General features: G+C 44.4%; 1 protein-coding gene across 1 annotated transcript; it reads left to right on the forward strand.

Annotated features, from left to right (window-relative positions):
* The first annotated feature begins 2187 nt into the window (after positions 1-2187).
* On the forward strand, positions 2188-14043 carry LOC130475734 (zinc finger protein 345-like). Its single transcript, XM_056847615.1, has 7 exons — positions 2188-2333; positions 2658-2740; positions 4517-4596; positions 4859-4985; positions 10202-11632; positions 12233-12436; positions 13967-14043. The coding sequence occupies exons 1-7, from the start codon at positions 2188-2190 to the stop codon at positions 14041-14043; spliced, it is 2148 nt and encodes a 715-aa protein (XP_056703593.1).
* The last annotated feature ends 5522 nt before the right edge of the window (positions 14044-19565 follow it).

Below are 19565 nucleotides of genomic sequence, written 5' to 3' on the forward strand. Positions count from 1 at the left end.
GCCAGATGAATTGCATGCAAGGGTACTTAAGGAACTTGCAGATGTAATTTCTGAGCCTCTTACCATTATTTTTGAGAATTCTTGGAGAACAGGTGAGGTGCCAGAAGACTGGAGGCGGGCAAATGTTGTCCCCATCTTCAAGAAGGGGAAAAAGGAGGATTGCTAAGAGCCAGCACGGGTTTCTCAAGAACAAGTCATGTCAATCTAATCTTATCTCCTTTTTTGAGAAAGTTACTACCTTGCTGGATCAAAGGAATTCTGTAGACATAGTTTGTCGAGATTTCTGTAAGGCTTTTGATAAGGTTCCCCATAATATTCTTGTTGACAAATTGGAAAGATGCAGTTTAGATCCTGTTACTGTTAGGTGGATCTGTAATTGGTTGACAGATAGCCCCCAAAGAGTGCTTATGAATGGCTCCTCATCCACTTGGAGAGGAGTGACTAGTAGAGTCCCTCAGGGATCTGTCCGGGGCCCTGTGATGTTCAACGTCTTTATAAATGATTTGGATGAAGGAATAGAGGGGATGCTTATTAAATTTGCAGCTGATACTAAATTGGGAGGGGTAGCAAATACTGTAGAAGACAGAGCCAGGATACAGGATGATCTTGACAGGCTGGGGAATTGGGCTAAACCAATAAAATGCATTTCATGTAAATGTAAAGTTCTGCATTTAATTCTAGGATGGGGGAGACTTGTCTTAGGAGCAGTGTGTGTGAAAAGGATCTTGGGGTCTTAGTAGACCAAACACTGAACACTGAGCAGTGTGATGTGGTAGCTAAAAAGGCAAATGTGATCTTGGGCTGCATCAACAGAAGAATAGTGTTCAAATCACATGAAGTGATGGTATCGCTTTACTCTGCTCTGCTTAGACCTCACCTAGAGTATTGTGTTCAGTTTTGGGCACCACAGTTTAAGAAAGATGTAGACCAGCTGGAACGTGTCCAGAGGAGAGCAACAAAGATGGTGAGAGGTCTGGAGACCAAGTCCTATGAGAGAAGGTTGAAGGAGCTGGGTATGTTTAGCCTGAAGAGGAGAAGACTGAGAGGTGATAATGATAACCATCTTCAAGTACTTGAAGGGCTGTCATATAGAGGAGGGTGCTGAGTTGTTTTCTGTTGCTCAAGAAGGTCGGACCAGAACCAACGGGTTAAAATTAAATCAAAAGAGTTTCCATCTAGACATTAGGAAGAATTTTCTAACAGTTAGTGCGGTTCCTCAGTGGAACAGGCTTCCTGGGGAGGTGGTAAGTGCTCCTTCCTTGGAGGTTTTTTAGCAGAGGCTAGATGGCCATCTGTCAGCAATGCTGATTCTATGACCTTAGGCAGTTCATGAGAGGGAGGGCAGCTTGGCCATCTTCTGGGCATGGAGTAGCCTCGCTGGGGGTTTGTGGGGGAGGTAGTTGTGAAATTCCTGCATTGTGCAGGGGGTTGGACTAGATGACCCTGGTGGCCCCTTCAACTATGATTCAGTGATCTCTGTAAGGCAGAAGGTCAGAAAAAATGGGAACCTGAGGAGTCATTACTACTTCAGGCACTGTGTGCTCTTGCTGTTCTCTTGGGTCTGATCTTCATCTGGGTTTAATGTTTTAAATCTCATTTAGAGTCCACTTTTCTCCCGAGTGGGGGCCCAAAGTGGCCTGCCATGTTCTCCCCTTCTCCACTTTCTCCTCACAAGACCCCTGTAAGGTATGGTCAGCCTGAGAAGGTGTGACTGGCCCAAGGACAACCAGGTAGCTTTTGAGGTAGGGTGGGGATTCGAACCTACATCTCCCAGACTAATCTGACATTCTAACCACTGCACTATTTGCTCCCTTCAGCTAATTATTCACTCATTTCAGTGTTTTGTCTATTGTAACAAAATAAAACAGAGGAGTTCAGAAGACTGACACCCTTGATTCTAGTATGAGCTTTCGTGAATCAGAGCTCGCATCTTCAGATGGAGATATCACGTGTATGTGGGTGTTTGTGTTCATATAAAATCTCAATGCAAAAATCAGTCTTGGCTTCTCAGGAGGTCACAGATCCGGCACTTGTCTTTACAGAAGAATCTGGCAGCAGAGGAAGGGTAACTGCTAGTCCTGGTGGAGGCACTTTGCAGTGGAATGAAGGATGAGGAGAGAGCACGACTCAGCTGTCGCTTAATCAGGAAAAGTCCTTGATGCCACCAAGTTTGGGAGTAGTGCGGAGATGTGGGGAGAAGCCATGCAGAAGAGCCTGGGAGACAATGACGTCCTCTTTCAAGATGCGCATCGACAGCAATTCAGGCACTTCAGCTACAAGGAGGCTGAGGAGCCCCGAGAGATCTGCAGTCGACTCCACCATCTTTGCCACCAGTGGCTGAAGCCAGAAAGGCACAGCAAGAAGGAGATGCTGGACCTGGTGATCCTGGAGCAATTCCTGGCCGTTCTGTCCCCAGAGATGCAGAGCTGGGTCAGGGAATGTGGGCCGGAGTCCAGTTCCCAGGCGGTGGCCCTGGCAGAAGGCTTCCTCCTGAGCCAGGCAGAGGACAAAGACTGGGACCAGCAGGTGAGACATTTTCATCTAGGTAGTGTGGGGGCACATAAGATAAGATCAAAGTTCCCCTCTAAATCGACCGGGACTGCTGCAGCTTTTTGGAAAACCCCTTTTGCCTGTTTTCCTCTTCCTTTTCTCACCAGACTGTCCTTTCACGTATCGCCACTTCTGTTTCAGGTGCAGAAGAGGATGGTGCAGGACTCTTATCACAGAGCAGCTTTTCCAGGTAAGATCAAAATGGGTATCGTTCCCACTGGATGGCCTCCTTGAGCGTAGAGGGGCTCCTCTGATTCCCCACCCCTCGGTCCTGGTTGGGAAAGATCCTCCACTCCAGCCTCTCAGTTTAGCAATTCCGTTTGGGGAAGTAGAAACCTATAATCTGTCAAAATTCTCAGCAGGATAATTGAACAAATACAGTAGTGGAGTTGAAGACAGAACGGCGTCTGAGAGCGGGATATAATAATAGATAAATAAATAAAGGATGGTTAACGTCAAAAATTGGGGAAATGGTGCATGGAGCGAATAACAAGAGTCACAAAGTCATAAGCTTTCAGGAGCTCTTATGCTGTAGTACTTCCAATACTTTTAAGTCAAGAGCTTTTTGCTACCCAATTATCAACAGGGCAAGGTGCGTCCAGAGTTGATACACAAGAGAAGGATGGTAGTGGAAGGTTGCCGTCGGTGGTTTTAAAACTATGTTGTATCCAACTGGGTGTTAAATGCCAGAATAGGTGAAATATGACGTCACTGGGCTCTTCATTCTTAGTGAATATTATATTCTGTTATTATTATCAATGACAATGCAATGCAGCTATTCCGGTCCTTACTGGGACCCCATGGAGAGCACGTATATGACTGGTGCTCTGTCAGCCTAATGGACTCCAGGTTAAATACCAGATCAACTTCATGGTGCTGGTGCTGACTTTTAAAGCCCTACCCAGCCATCTAAATCTAATAATAAACTGTAAATAAATGAAATTATTAATAATACACTATTTTCATTTCTACTCTGCCTTTCTAACTGGAACTCAAGGCAGAGTTCATTGGTTCTTGTAGACCACGGTTACACAGCCCGGATAACCTACGAGAACCAATGAACTCTGACCGTGAAAGCCTTCGACAATATCAAGGCAGAGTACTTCTACAATAAAAAGAACCACAATCAGTAAACAGATTAGATGAGAATGTCAGGCAATCAGAGGATTACAAGAGAGGACAACGGTATTAGATTCGATAAGAATATTTAGTTTTAACCACACAGAACCTTTGGAAGATGGAATAAAGTATTTGGGCTAGGATTGTCGATTGGGGGTGAAACGTCAAGGCACGAAAATAGAATAAAGTTGATGTGTCAGTGGCGTCTCCCACTGTGCCGTCTCAGTACCATGTCAAGAGGGTAACTGCTGGTCCTTCACCAAGAGCAAGGCTGCCTTTTTCCGGATGAGCTCATAGTCTTGCAACATGGAAGGAGATTCTGGGATCTGGTGGTTGTTTTGGTGTCCTTCTTTACCTCTGCGAGTTCCTTGCATTGCAGAGTTCTTCCTTCTGATATCTGTGAATTCTGAGCCATCAGACAAACACAAAAATACTTTTGTATATGGTAACAGGACCAAGACTAGGGCTGTTACCGCACTTTGTATTCCCAGTGATGTATTAAGAGTTTGAAAATGTTATAAAAAACACCGCTTAAAAAGGGTTTTTGGATACCACGGCTAACAAATGGTTAGAAGACGTCTTCACAGTTAAAGGGGCCAAACAAAAGTGCGAACAGATTTTTTTATAACATTTCTGAACTCTTGATACATCGCTGGGAATACCTAGTGCGGTAACAGCCTAGCTTTGGCAAAAGCACAGAGGCAAAAAGGGTATGCAAAATGAGGATGCAGGGACAGTTGAGATCATGAGCCAAGAGAGGGAGATTCGAATCCCCCCACCAAGGAAGCATAACACAAAGTACTGGGAAAGTAAAGAAAACCTTCCATTGACCTTCTTATCCTTCCAGGTGATGCCATAAAACCAATGATATCTTCTTTGCCATCTCTTTGTGATGGAGAAAAGGTGGCTTCTGTGCAAGCAGATCAGGTAAGTGTGGAACTCAGGATCGTGCCCTTGGGTGTCTCCCTGCCCTCCCCCAGGCCAGGGAGAATTTCTCTCTCTCTCTCTCTCTCTTTCCCTTGGCTGCTAGTGGTGCTGTTCACTGGATAGAAAATCAAAAAGATCTGATGACGTTTTAAACCCTAAAATCAAACATCTAATTATAGTCCTTTTGGACACAGTCCCTATGAAAGGGAAGGGTTGTTACATTATCTGTGATGGCAGAGGAGTTTCTTCTTTCTCTTTTCAGGGCCTGGTGACCTTTCTGGAGGTATCTGTTTATTTCACGGAGGAGGAGTGGGCCCTGCTAGATCCGGACCAAAGGCGGCTTCACAAGGAAGTCATGGGGGACAATTATCAGAATGTGGCCTCCCTGGGTAAGGCTCTCATTCCCCTTGATTCAGAGATGCTGAAGGCAGAAACCATTCCTTCTGAGAAGGACCCCAACTCTGACCTGAATGGCTCAGGCTAGCCCGATCTCAACAGCTAATGTTGGTCTTTCCAGTTGGGGTACTTGGATGGGAGACCACCAAGGAAGTCCAGGGTCACTATGCAGAGAAAGGCCATGGCAAACCACCTCTGTCCGTCTCTTGCCTTGAAATTTTTACAGGGTTGCAGTACTTTGGCTGTGACTTGACAGCAATTTCTACCACCACCACCACCACCAAGCAGGACCCTGGGAGGGCTCTTCCAATGGAGACTCTGAATAGGGGGATGTAGAAGATCCAAAGGCCAGGCAAGGGGATGGGGGTTCTGCATATACTTGCTGGAGTCCGTTAGTATTAGTGCGGAAGCGAAAAATATTGGTTTGTAAAGAAAAAGCTCTCCCCACGTCCCTGACTGCCCACTGAGTACTGAGCAATGTCATTGTTCTTTCTTTTTTTGGGGGGGGGGGATATTTTTTATTTTGAAATTATGGGATACAAAAAGGAAAAAATGGGAAAGGGGAAAAGGAATCCGTCTGCAAGTAATATACGTCTGCAAGTAATATACGTCTTAAGTAATATACATAAACACAGAGATAAAAAAAAAGAAATCTTATCAATCTAGTAAGTTCATAAAACACTTAAAAAATCCTTCTACTGGGTGTATTTTTTTTTTGCTGCGTGTGGGTTAAATCACATTAAACATTTATTACCATACTAATATGCTATCCAGTTACATATATCTATGAACTAAGTAGAAAATAGTTGTAAAATGGTTGCCATTTATCATTAAACTGTTCTAATGATTCGTTTGCAGTAGGACTCATCCAGAAAGTCAATCTGGCCATGTTTGCATACTCAAGCATTTTATCTTTCCATTCCTCAATATCGGGTATAGATGTTTGTTTCCAGGTTTTTGCTAGTACAGTTCTTGCCGCTGTTGTAGCATATTTGAAAATATCTCTAAATCTCGGTGGCAAATCTGATGGTGTTATACTCAATAAGAAATATTTAGGATCAAGTTTTATTTTCATTTTAATTATGTTCTGTAATTCATGTTGAATTTTTCCCCAGTAGATTTGTATCTTTGGGCATGTCCACCAGACATGAAAGTAAGAACCGTCTCTCTGTTGACATTTCCAGCAAGCTCCTTTTTTTTCCTTTGGATTGAGCATTTAAGAGATCATGTTGGGTGTCAAATACCACCTATAAAAAGTTTTGTACCAATTTTCCTTGACTTCTTGACTTACAGTATATTTTAGTTCTGTGGTACAGAGTTTTTCCCAGGTTTCCATTGTTATCATCTCTCTGAAATTTTGCATCCATTTTATCATATTCGTTTTAACCTGCTCATCCTCTGTGTCATATTTCAAGAGTAGTTTATAGATTTTTCCTAATAGATGATTGTCTTTTTAGTCACAAGTGTTTCAAATTCCGTTAGTTCTTGGAATGAGCCGGATTGTAAGCAGTCTACTTTTAGATGGCATCTCAGTCGAAGATACGTTAACCAAGCTGTTTTTTCTATTTTGTCTTGGAGTGTTGCTAAGCTTTTGATCTCTCCCATTGAGTCTACCATGTCACAGTACTTTAGTGGTGGATCATCGTTTAGGTTAATGTCTTCCAAGTAGGCCTCAGTCGGAGATATTATACAAGGCGGAGAAGGACTAATTCTTTTGATGTCACAATCCTCTAAAATTTTGCCCTGTTGTGACTTTCTTGTAGGGTTCCAAAGAACTCGGTGAAAGCCCTGTTGAAGGTCTGCTCTTTCCAATGTTAAATTTCTATTCGTAGGACTTTTAATCCAATCTGTAATCCAAGTCAGACAAGCTGCATAATAATATAATTTAAAATTCGGTAACGCAAGCCCACCTCTCTTCTTATCATCCTGTAGAACCTTGAATCTAATTCTTGCTTTTTTGCCATTCCATACAAAACGGTTTATCTGTTTCTGCCAGGTATCTAACGACTTGTCTGGTATATTAATTGGTAAAAACTGGAACAGAAAGTTTGTAAAGGAAAAGCTCTCCCAATGTCCCTGACTGCCCACTGAGTACTGAGCAATGTCATTGATCTTCAGGGGGGAAAATCCATTGAAAGGAGGGCAGGAGGGGATTGGCCTCCATAGTGGGCTCCTCTTGGGCCTTTCAGAGCAGCCATGGAAAGGAGCATTTGAAATAACAACAACAACAATAATAATATTTGTATTTATATAAAGCCCTCTATATGCATTTTCCAAAGTTCGAAAAGATCTTTGGTTGCCCTGAGGACATTACACCCCTCCCCTGGGACTTGAGGAGGATATGTGTGGGGTGGAGGGGGAAGAGAGGATGAATTGGGTCCCTTCTGCTGTGTTCATTCTTGTTACACCAGTATAAGCTTAGGCATGGTTCCAGATCCAGTAAAAAGAGATGGCAGAGCACTGAAGTAACAAAACAGTAAAGCTTTTGATAAGGTTCCACATAGTATTCTAGTTGACAAATTGGGAAAATGTGGGTTAGATCCTATTATTGTTAGATGGATCTGCAACTGGTTGACAGATCGTACCCAAATAGTGCTAGTTAATGGTTCCTCGTCCACTCGGAGAGAAGTGGAGTTTCTCAGGGATCTGTGCTGGGCCCTGTGTTGTTCAACATCTTTATAAATGATTTGGATGAAGGAATAGAGGGGATGCTTATTAAATTTGCAGATGATACTATATTGGGAGAGGTAGCAAATACGGTAGAAGACAGAGCCAAGATGCAGGATGATCTTGACAGGCTGGAGAAATGGGCTAGAACTAATACAATGCACTTCAACAAAGATAAATGTAAAGTTCTGCATTTAGGTAGGAAAAATGAAATGCATACTTATAGGATGGGGGAGACTTGTTTGAGCAGTAGTGTGTGTGAAAAGGATCTTGGGGTCTTAGTAGACCAAACACTGAACATGAGTCAGCAGTGCGATGCTGTAACTAAAAAGGCAAATGCAGTCTTGGGCTGCATCAACAGAAGTATAGAGTCCAGATCACACGAAGTGATGGTATCGCTTTACTCTGCTCTGGTTAGACCTCCACTAGAGTACAGTGTTCAGTTTTGGGCACCACAATTTAAGAAAGATGTAGGCAAGCTGGAACGAGTCCAGAGAAGGGCAACAAAGATGGTTGAGGGGTCTGGAGACCAAGTCCTATGAGGAAAGGCTGAAGGAGCTGGGTATGTTTACCCTGAAAAGGAGAAGACTGAGAGGGGATATGATAACATGTTCAAGTACTTGAAGGGCTGTCATATAGAGGAGGGTGCCGAGTTGTTTTCTGTTGCTCAAGAAGGTCAGACCAGAACCAACGGGTTGAAATTAAATCAAAAGAGTTTCCGTCTAGACATTAGGAAGAATTTTCTAACAGAACGGTTCCTCAGTGGAACAGGCTTCCTCAGGAGGTGGTAAACTCTCCTTCCCTGGAGGTTTTTAAGAAGAGGTTAGATGACCATCTGTCAGCAATGCTGATTCTGTGACTTTAGGCAGATGATGAGAGGGAGGGCATCTTGGCCATCTTCTGGTCACTAGGGGTGTGGAGGGGGGAGGTAGTTGTGAATTTCCTGTATTGTGCAGGGGGTTGGACTTGATGGCCCTGGTGGTCCCTTCCAAATCTATGATTCCATTCTATGAAAAAAGAACAGGATTTCAGCAGGTGAAGTTTGGCTCTATTTCCTGATGAGCTTCACTTGCTGAATTCCTGCCTCTGAGGCTTCTCTGGAATTCAGTTGGGCGGGTGCACTTTTCCCATTCTAAGTTGGAGAGAAACGGTGGCTCTGTCTGCTTTAAAATCTGAATATTTCTTAGAGTTAGAATGTCTGGAAGTCACTGGTTTGTTTCTTTCCCCTAAAGAAGGACTTCTGCTTCTCCAACCTGATTCCATGTCCCAAGTAGAAGAAGCAGGAGATCCACTTGTCCAAGAAGCAGAAGAAACAGAGAGATCAGCAGGTAGCTGCCTACTTGTGTGGTGGAAGTGGGTGGGACTTCTCTTGGGCTAAATTTCACCAGTTGGTGAACGGAGGGATTACTCAGGCCACAGGCCGAGAATGGCCAGGAAAGCTTTCTAAAGAATGAAAGCCAAGTTAAACAGGAACAAAATGCTGACTAGTTTGTAGCTAAGATTGGCAGGAAATGTTAATTGGGTGCTCAGCTTTAATCACATTAATTTATTTCTATGCTGCCTGCTCACAGACCTGCTCAAGTTGGTGCAAAACTCAAAATGATAGCATAAATTCCTAAATATTGTCTAAAGCAGGCTTGTCCAAACAGCGGACCCTGGGCCGCATTCAGCCCAGGATGGCTATGAATGCGGCCCAACACAGAATCACACACTTACTTAAAACATTATGAATCAGCTATCGTTAGTGTATTTTATGTGCGGCCCAAGACAATACTTCTTCCAATGTGGCCCAGGGAAGCCAAAAGATTGGACACCCCTGGTCTAAAGAATCAGTTTAACAATCCAAGGTCACAAAAGCATAAAAAACTACCAACTTGCCTCCAAATTGCTAAAACAGCTAAAAAAATAAATCCCAAAGTTAAAGCCTGGTTGAAAAAGAAATGTTTTCACCTGGCTAGGTCAGCTCTAGGTGAGTTTTTTTTTGGGGGGGGGGCATTCCCCAGAAAAGGGGCCACCACTGGAAATGCCCAGTCTCTAGTCACCACCTGCAGGCAGGGCCACAGAACACAGGGATTAGGAGGCCGAACATTTCAGTGGGGGGTGGAGAGTACAGTGAGCGTTATAAGTTTAGAGCTCATATAGGATCTCCATAGTTCAGGTGTAAAGCTCTGCTCCAAAATTGCTGTCCAGTCAACGCAGTCAGTTCTGTGTTTGAATATAGCAAGAGATTTGCTAGAGGTCCTTCTTGTCCAGCCTCCCATTTCACATGGTGGTAAACTAGAATCCCTGGAAGTTTCACAAATAGAGAAGCAGCTCCAAAGCATCCCTCTTCAGAGAAAGACTGCCTCTAAAAATGGAGGTTCCACTGGACTACCTTGTCTCTGCTGGAACTATCCTCCAAGGAAGCATCAACAGCTGATTAATACAGGACAGAATGTCTCTCCTTTAAGTGATTCTGGTTCTTTCATTAAGAAGAGCAGTTAATGGCCTTCTTTACTTGCTTTTGCTTGAAGGTTTTACCAGGCGTTTCTCTTTATTGCAGTGGCTGATAGTCCCCAGAAAAAGCCTGAGGGTGAACCACAACACCTTCTATTTGATGGAAAACAACAGAAGAGAAACGCTGGAACAAAAAGGAAGAGGGGGAATGAATGCTCTGCTTCTCAAGCTGCTGTATCCAACGTGTTTGATACACCCTGGAGAATCCACACAGGGGAGAAACCTTATAAATGCTTGCAGTGCGGAAAGAACTTTGCTCGGAGTTCAAAGCTTACTATCCATCAGCATATCCACACTGGGGAGAAACCTTATGAATGTTTGCAGTGTGGAAAGAACTTTGCTCAGAGTTCACATCTTACTGACCATCAGCGTATCCACACTGGGGAGAAACCTTATGAATGCTTGCAGTGTGGAAAGAACTTTGCTCGGAGTTCAAACTTTACTAGACATAAGCGTATCCACACTGGGAAGAAACCTTATACATGCTTGGAGTGTGGAAAGAGCTTTGCTCAGAGTTCACATCTTACTGTCCATCAGCGTATCCACACTGGGAAGAAACCTTATAAATGCTTGCAGTGCGGAAAGAACTTTGCTCAGAGTTCAGAGCTTACTATCCATCAGTGTATCCACACTAGGGAGAAACCTTATAAATGCTTGGATTGTGGAAAGAGCTTTGCTTCGAGTTCACATCTTACTGTCCATCAGCGTATCCACACGGGGGAGAAACCTTATATATGCTTGGAGTGTGGAAAGAACTTTGCTCAGAGTTCACATCTTACTGTCCATCAGCGTATCCACACGGGGGAGAAACCTTATAAATGCTTGCAGTGTGGAAAGAGCTTTGCTCGGAGTTCACAGCTTACTATCCATCAGTGTATCCACACTTGGGAGCAACCTTATAAATGCTTGGATTGTGGAAAGAGCTTTGCTTGGCGTTCACAGCTTACTAGACATCAGGGTATCCACACGGGGGAGAAACCTTATAAATGCTTGCAGTGTGAAAAGAGCTTTACGCAGAGTTCAGAGCTTACCAACCATCAGCGCATCCACACTGGGGAGAAACCTTATGAATGCTTGCAGTGTGGAAAGAGCTTTGCTGTGAGTTCAGACTTTACTAGACATCAGCGTATCCACACTGGGGAGAAACCTTATAAATGCTTGAACTGTGGAAAGTACTTTGTTCAGAGTTCACAGCTTACTAGACATCAGCGTATCCACACGGGGGAGAAACCTTATAAATGCCTGCAGTGTGAAAAGAGCTTTACGCAGAGTTCAGAGCTTATTAACCATCAGCCCATCCACACTGGGGAGAAACCTTATAAATGCTTGCCATGTGGAAAGAGCTTTGCTCGGAATTCACAGCTTACTAGACATCAGCGTATCCACACGAGGGAGAAACCTTATAAATGCTTGCAGTGTGAAAAGAGCTTTACGCAGCATTCAGAGCTTACCAGCCATCAGCGCATCCACACGGGGGAATAATAGAATCATAGAATAGAATCATAGATTCATAAAGTTGGAAGGGACCACCAGGGCCATCAAGTCCAGCCCCCTGCACAATGCAGGAAATTCACAACCACCTCCCCCCTCCACACCCCCAGAGACCAGAAGATGGCCAAAATGCCCTCCCTCTCATCATCTGCCTAAGGTCACAGAATCAGCATTGCTGACAGATGGCCATCTAACCTCTTCTTAAAAACCTCCAGGGAAGGAGAGTTTACCACCTCCTGAGGAAGCTTGTTCCACTGAGGAACCGCTCTAACTGTTAGAAAATTCTTCTTAATGTCTAGACAGAAACTCTTTTGCTTTAATTTCAAACTGTTAGTTCTGGTCCGACTTTCTCGAGCAACAGAAAACAACTCGGCACCCTCCTCTATATGGCAGTCCTTCAAGTCCTTGAACATGGTTATCATATCCCCTCAATCCTTTCCTCTTCAGGCTAAACATACCCAGCTCCTTCAACCTTTCCTCATAGGACTTGGTTTCCAGACCCCTCACCAAGATCCTTTTCACACACACTACTGCTCAAACAAGTCTCTCCCATCCTATAATTATGCATTTGATTTTTCCTACCTAAAGAAACCTTATAAATTCTTGCAGTGTGAAAAGAGCTTTACGCAGCATTCAGAGCTTACTAACCATCGGCGCATCCACACTGGGGAGAAACCTTGTAAATGCTTGGAGTGTGGAAAGTACTTTGCTCAGAGTTCACATCTTACTGTCCATCAGCGTATCCACACGAGGGAGAAACCTTATAAATTCTCAGCCAAGGTGACCTTTGGTAAATATAAACATAGATTAAAACGTTATTTTTTCATCTCTTTGAAGCCTGGAGTAGGGGTAATTTGAATTCATAGGGATTCATTATTCTATGTATATCAGCATCCTTTACGTGACTTTCTCACCATATTATAGTTAGCTTGACACTGAAAATCTGATTATCTATCTAAAAGGTAAAGGTCCCCTGTGCAAGCACCGGGTCATTCCTGACCCATGGGGTGACATCACATCCCAACGTTTCCAAGGCAGACTTTGTTCGCGGGGTGGTTTGCCAGTGCCTTCCCCAGTCATCTTCCCTTCACCCCCAGCAAGCTGGGTACTCATTTGACCGACCTCAAAAGGATGGAAGGCTGAGTCAACCTTGAGCCGGCTACCTGAAACTGACTTCTGCCGGGATTGAACTCAGGTCGTGAGCAGAGTTTTTGACTGCAGTACCGCAGCTTAACACTCTGCGCCACTCTGTCTATGTATATCTATATCAGTCAACCTTGCTAAAAACCTTGCTGATAAATTTGAAGGCTGAATTTTGTTTTGAGAAATTTTTAAATCCTTGAAGAGATGTAGTGTAAAGATGGTCATCGATAATTACAGATTAAGATTCCCATAGAAAAGGTATATAAGGGGTTAGAAATTGTTCAGTTGTGGGGAGTTCTTTAGCAGACTATGCTGCAATGCTGTCTTTCTGTCTAAAGAATTTCCCCCAGCATGGCTTATCCAGAGATATGTGAACTTTGTATTTTTACAGTAATTTTTACTGAACACATCTGTTAACATTCTGCTTATTTTCTATAACATTTTGTTCTATTCTGTTAGTGTTTTTCCTTCAATGTAACTTTCATATAGGAGCCCTGGGGCGCAGAGTGGTAAGCTGCAGTACTGCAGTCAAAAGCCCTGAGTTCGATCCCGACAGAAGTTGGTTTCAGGTAGCCGGCTCAAGGTTGACTCAGCTTGCCATCCCCCCGAGGTTGGTAAAATGAGTACCCAGCTTTCTGGGGGTAAAGGGAAGATGACTGGGGAAGGCACTGGCAAACCACCCCGTAAACACAGTCTGCCTAGTAAACGTCAAGATGTAACATCACCCCATGGGTCAGGAATGACCCGGTGCTTGCACAGGGGACCTTTACCTTTTAACTTTCATATATTTTCAATAAAAAGGAATTTTTTAAATTCAAAGCTTGTATAATTACTTATGGGGTAACTACTTAAGTAAGATAACATGTTTTCCAGTAAAATAAAACATCTAGAAACCTAGTTACCTATCATAGTATTGACCGCTTCAGGTTGTTGTGATTTTCCTGACGTGGGAGTAAGTGGATTAGCAGTTATCCAGGACATACCACCAGAACTCCTTGGCTTTATAGGAAACAGTGTTGTTTAATTTACAGTGCACAGATACAAAAAGACAAACCGTCACGTACACTTCTCTCCACCAAACTTCCCAACACAGAGTTATAATCACTCAGACTTATATGCATTCCAGCACCAGAAACCAATTAGGCCACTATTTTTCCTCCCCTCCTGTGCTTTAAAGGTATATCCACCCACGCCTTGGCACCAAACACTCTCAAATGCTTCAAGGATGGATTCCTTTTATACAAAGCTGTATAGGGGATGTTATCAATGCTTGACGTCCACAGTCTATTAATGAGGTAATTGAAACCTTAACTGCCTCCGCCCAGAACCTAGGCTTTAGATTAGCATCCTCCAAAGAGATTGCATCATGGATTTTAAATATCCTATTTGTCTTTCTGCAGTTCCATTTTCCTGGGGGACACAAGGGTTAGTAAGTCCGTGCTAAATCCCTTTGCTCTCTAACCACTGGGTTAACTCATGAGATACAAACTCTCCACCACGATCCGACTGGAGATTGGCAACTGGGAAACCTAGCTGCCTTTCCACCCTGTTCACCCAGTACTTGATTGTTTTACAAGCTTCACTCTTGTGCTTGAGCAGATAAATTCAGCCAAATCTCATGTGGTCATCAGCCAGTACAAAAGCCCACCTATTCCTAGAAACACTCTCTGTGAATGGGCCACAGAGGTCTAAATGAATAAGTTGTAAGGGTCTGTTTGTCACTCTTTGGCTGACTTTGGCCACTGGACACCTTCTGCTTTTTACTGATTTACACACAGTACAATCAAGGAAATTATTACATTTGTTTAGCTTCACCTCATTTTCCCCCAGCAAACTCAGGGTCTTCTGTATAGTTGCAAATGAGGCGTGGCCTAAACGCTGATGTAATAAATGCACGCAATCTGGATGAGGATTTTCATTTAAAGTTCCCACTGTGCTTGTGACATCTCCAGTCCCTCTGTTCACAACATAAACATCCTGCTTTAATTGCCCTTGCAACAGCGTGTCTCCCTCTCTGCTTATCTGGCAGGAGTTTCCCTTAAACTGCACAGAAAAACCACCCTTTGTCAAAGCTGACACGCTCAGCAAATTATTCTCCAGGAGAGGTACGCAGAGCACATTCTGGGATGTATTGCTTAATTCTGGAAAGTTTAGGCTGCCCTCACACTGGACCCCTAAACGTTTCCCGTCTGCCAAGCTAACATGAGTTCTTGCAGACACCTTTGTGCTTGACAGTAAGGAGCTATCTTTAACAAAAATCTTGCTAGCACTGCTGTCAACCAGCCATAAATTCTCACCCTTATCAGTCTCTGCCAGCACTACAGCTGTGTGTGAGGCAGTCTGGAATTGTTTCTTTGCCATCTTCTTTCATTGGGGGCAATCCCTTCTGAGGTGCTGAGTGCTGCCACAGGAATAACATTTCCTCACAAAGAGCACACAGTCCTCCTCCTCTTGCTTGAAGACGTCACTCCTCCGGTCCGTTCCACGACCTTGCTTCAACGACTTCTGCGCAGAGTAGAATTCATTCCCACTTAAAGGCTGAGTCCGCCGCTGGGCTGAGGTCCTCGGCGTTGACTGTAAATTACCTCGCTGCCAGGGGTGAAAGTCAGGGTTGTTAAACTCCTGGGCTGAGGTCTCCGAAGATGGACGAGATGCTGCTCTTTCCATCATGGGGTGACTCATTCGCAGCTGGGCTGTTGTCCTCTGAATCCGTCCCTCCTGCCGACGCTCCTCATCTTCCAGGATTTTGCCGGTAACATAATCTACAGCCATGTATTCCAAAAAGGCCACCAATACATCAAAGCTTGCATCCAGGGAACCCAGCATGATATATACTTTATCTTCATCTGAAACAGTTTTTCCTCTTAATTCCAGCTGCCGAAACAACTCAGCCAGAGACCTCAAATGCTCAGAGGCAGGAATGTGAGGCGATTTATGAGTCCTGTACAGCCTCTTCATTAGTGCAAGTATAGTTCCAGCCAAGTCCCTGCGATAAACGGCTTGCAAAGACGCCCACACATCTTTTGCGGAGGTTTTGCTGGCAACGTATACAAGCTGGCTATCCCCCACAGTCAAAATTATATTGGCAAGCGCCTTCTTATCTTTCTCCTGCTCCTCCTCCTCATCATCAGCGGGGGCTTGCACCACAACATCCCATAAACCTTCACATTTCAGGTAATGCTCAATTCTCACCGACCAAATACTGTAGTTGTCAGCGTTGAGCTTCTCCACAGGGATAGCAGATTGAGCCATCTCTCCACTCGATCACTCACTGTTCCAAAAGCCTCTGGACGTCCTGGAAACTGAATTGTGCTACCACTACACGTAACCTGCGCAGTGTAGCGAATCTGGGACCATAACCCTGACGGAGTAAGTGGATTAGCATCTATCCAGGACACAGCACCAGAACTCCTTGGCTTTATAGAAGACAGTGTTGTTTAATTTACAGTGCACAGATACAAAAAGACAAACCGTCACGTACACTTCTCTCCACCAAACTTCCCAACACAGAGTTATAATCACACAGACTTATATTCATTCCAGCACCAGAAACCAATTAGACCACCTGTAGACCTGGCCACAGTATTGCATCAGCTTTACTGCCTTAATCTGGTTTGCTGCAGTTCGCTCTGGGACCTCAAGGCACTTGCAGCCTCTTGCATCAGCTAGATGTCCCAAATCTGATGTCAAATCTATTTATGGCCAACTTGTAACTGACATTTCCTGCACTGTGCAAGGGGTTGGATCAGATGACCTTGGAGGTCCCTTCCAACTCAGTTCTTCTGTGTTTCTAAATGAGGCCCCGATTATACAGCTGTTGAACTGGTATTGGTTTATGGCATGTTCAGTTCTCATCTAAGATATTTGGAGTAAAATTTATTACAAAATGGGAGTTATTTGTCTTACCCTGTGAAGACATCTTATTGAGGGGTGTCACAGACCTTGAGGGTTAATAGATCATGTTGTTTAGGACCAGGTTCTCTGCCCTGCTTGCTCCACTCGCCAGATTTAGTGATCGTTTGACTACTGAAAGAGCAGTTCTGCCTCTTGCCAAGAGAGTGGCAGGATGAACTTGTGGCCTGTGCATTCGTCCTTTTGGCCAAACTATATCCAAAATGTTATTAATAACAAACATCCTACCCCGCCTTTCCCCCCAATGTTTACCCATTTTTCTCCCCTCTCCCAGCAGCAACATTTGGAAAACTGAGAGCCAGTGTGGTATAGTGGTTAAGATCAGTGGTCTGGAGCGGTGGACTCTGATCTGGAGAACCAGGTTTGATTCCCCTCTCCTCCACATAAGCAGCAGCAGAGGCTAATCTGGTGAACTGGATTTGTTTCCCGTCTCCTGCACATGAAGCCAGCTGGGTGACCTTGGACCAGTCATGCTCTCTCAGCCTCACCTACCTCACAGGGTGTCTGTTGTGGGGAGGGGAAGGGAAGGTGTAAACCAGTTTGATTCTGCCTTAAGTGGTAGAGAAAGTCAGCATATAAAAACCAACTCTTCTTTTGAGTGCTGTACTGGTCAGGCATCTCAAAATGGATATTGCAGTGCTGGAAAAAATAGAGATGAGGGCAAGCAAGATGATTTGGGGGGGTGGAGCACCTTCCCTATGTGGAACGGCTGCAGAGTGGGGGCCTTTTCAGTCTAGAAAAGAGATGACTGAGGGCAGGATCTGATAGCGGTTTCTGAAATTATGGCCAGTTTTGAATCTCTTGGTTTCGTCTGGAAGCTTCTGGGAGTAAGCCCCATTGAATACTCTTGAGTAAGGTTTTGAGTGGACCCACTTGGGTTTGCTTCAAGTAAACTCTAGTGCCTATAAAATTGCTTTCTATTTTGACCACAACTATGTACTGCAAAGATCAGCTTGGCCATTATTTCAGTTTTGTGCACCCTCTTCCTCTAATTTCAGCCTCTCTCTACCCCCAATACTTCTGTGTGATCCTTCTACAATCTTCATTCCTCTAATTTTTCCTTCCATTTGGTGTTCTCTGGGAGTCAGCTGTAGTCAGATTCCAATTTCCCCATTTGTTAGGAAATGTTTTAGGTGTTTTTGTTAGAATTGTTAGGAAGGCCAGCGTGGTGTAGGGGTTAAGAGCGGTGGACTCTAGTCTGGAGAACCAGATTTGTTGCCCCACATGAAGCCTGCTGGGTGATAGTCGGCTAGTCACAGTTCTCTCCAAACTCTCAGCCCCACCTACCTCACAAGGTGCCTGTTGTGGGGAGAGGTAGGGAAGGTGATTGTAAGCCACTTTAAGACTCCTTAAGATAGAGAAAAGCGGGATATAAAAACCAGCTCTTCTGCTGCTTCCCTTAGAGTATTTATAGGCCGCCTCTCCAAAGACCTGCTGAAGGCAGCTCAGCATTAAAAGTAAAACCAAACTCAACTGGCAATTGTCAACCAGCCAGGAGATAAAGCAAGCATTGAGCTGCCTAAAGCATATCTAGAAACAGTCCTCAGGCCAAGAGCAGACCATAAATGGAGCCCTTAGTGAAAAGCCAGGATGAAGAGAAGCCTCTTTTCTTAAAGGCACCAGGAGGCCGAGAGGGTGGCCCTATAGTCAGGAGTCCTCAATCTGCAGGGAGACTTTGATGGCAAACACCTCAAGCTGGAGAGAGGCTAACTCTTTTTAAAGGGGGATGAGGAGTGGTTGGAGAGAGATTTTCTCCTTCCCACAGCGGACACACAGATTTCTTTCTCCTCCCTCCAGGCAAATAGAGTTTGCAGGTTTTCAGTAATCACCCACAGCCTCTTTATTCCAGGAAAAAGCAGGACAGTATTCCCCACCACCCCCAGAGTGGTCGTGGCTCAGTGGTAGATCACTGAGGGTCACCATAAAGACTCCTGGGAGTAAGATTGGTCAACTAGAATCCTGCCAATGCATCTCGTTGGGCATAAAGAAAGATCCTTCATTTTCCTCTTAGCCTTGTGTGGATTACATCTCTCTTTGGGACACCTCTTGATTCTGGGGGGCCAGGTTGGCCGGAACACCTGTTTTGGACTTTGATTTATGGCCGCAAGGGAAGCTCAAGAAGCCAAAGTCTATATTGAGTTAGAAATAATCTCTAGCCTCCACTTAAGAGAAAACAGTTTCAAATTATGGACGTAGTCCCATTTAAAATATCAAAAGAAGTTTAATTTGTGGAGAGTTGTAGCCTGCCCAAATTATCTTGACGCCATCTTCGAGGGGACTCAGTCATGTCATTGGTTCTCGTAGGTTATCCGGGCTGTGTGACCGTGGTCTTGGTATTTTCTTTCCTGACGTTTCGCCAGCAGCTGTGGCAGGCATCTTCAGAGGAGTAACACTGAAGGACAGTGTCCTTGAAGGAGATACTCTCTAAAGGAGACACTGTCCTTCAGTGTTACTCCTCTGAAGATGCCTGCCACAGCTGCGGGCGAAACGTCAGGAAAGAAAATACCAAGACCACGGTCACACAGCCCAGATAACCTACGAGAACCAATGAACTTTGACCGTGAAAGCCTTCGACAATTTTTCAGTCATGTCAGCTTAACATCTGGATTTAGAGAACCAATGCTTGTCAATGTGCTTAGGTTTGTGATTGACCTTTTTATGAGTTCATCCTTGCTGTTCAGTGCTCTCCTATTGTCTATTTTTGTACATCCCTTTAATAAATGCTATTCACTGTATCTTGTAGTGTTCTTGGGTTTGGGGGCTTCCGTCTGAATCCAGTTCTTTCGCCTTCCTTGGCTGGGACCAAAGGGATCCCCAGACCGGGAAACTGGACCCCCTCCTATGCACATCTGGTTGAGGGTCCC

This window comes from Euleptes europaea, chromosome 1 (assembly GCF_029931775.1).
Source record: "Euleptes europaea isolate rEulEur1 chromosome 1, rEulEur1.hap1, whole genome shotgun sequence".
NCBI lineage: Eukaryota > Metazoa > Chordata > Lepidosauria > Squamata > Sphaerodactylidae > Euleptes > Euleptes europaea.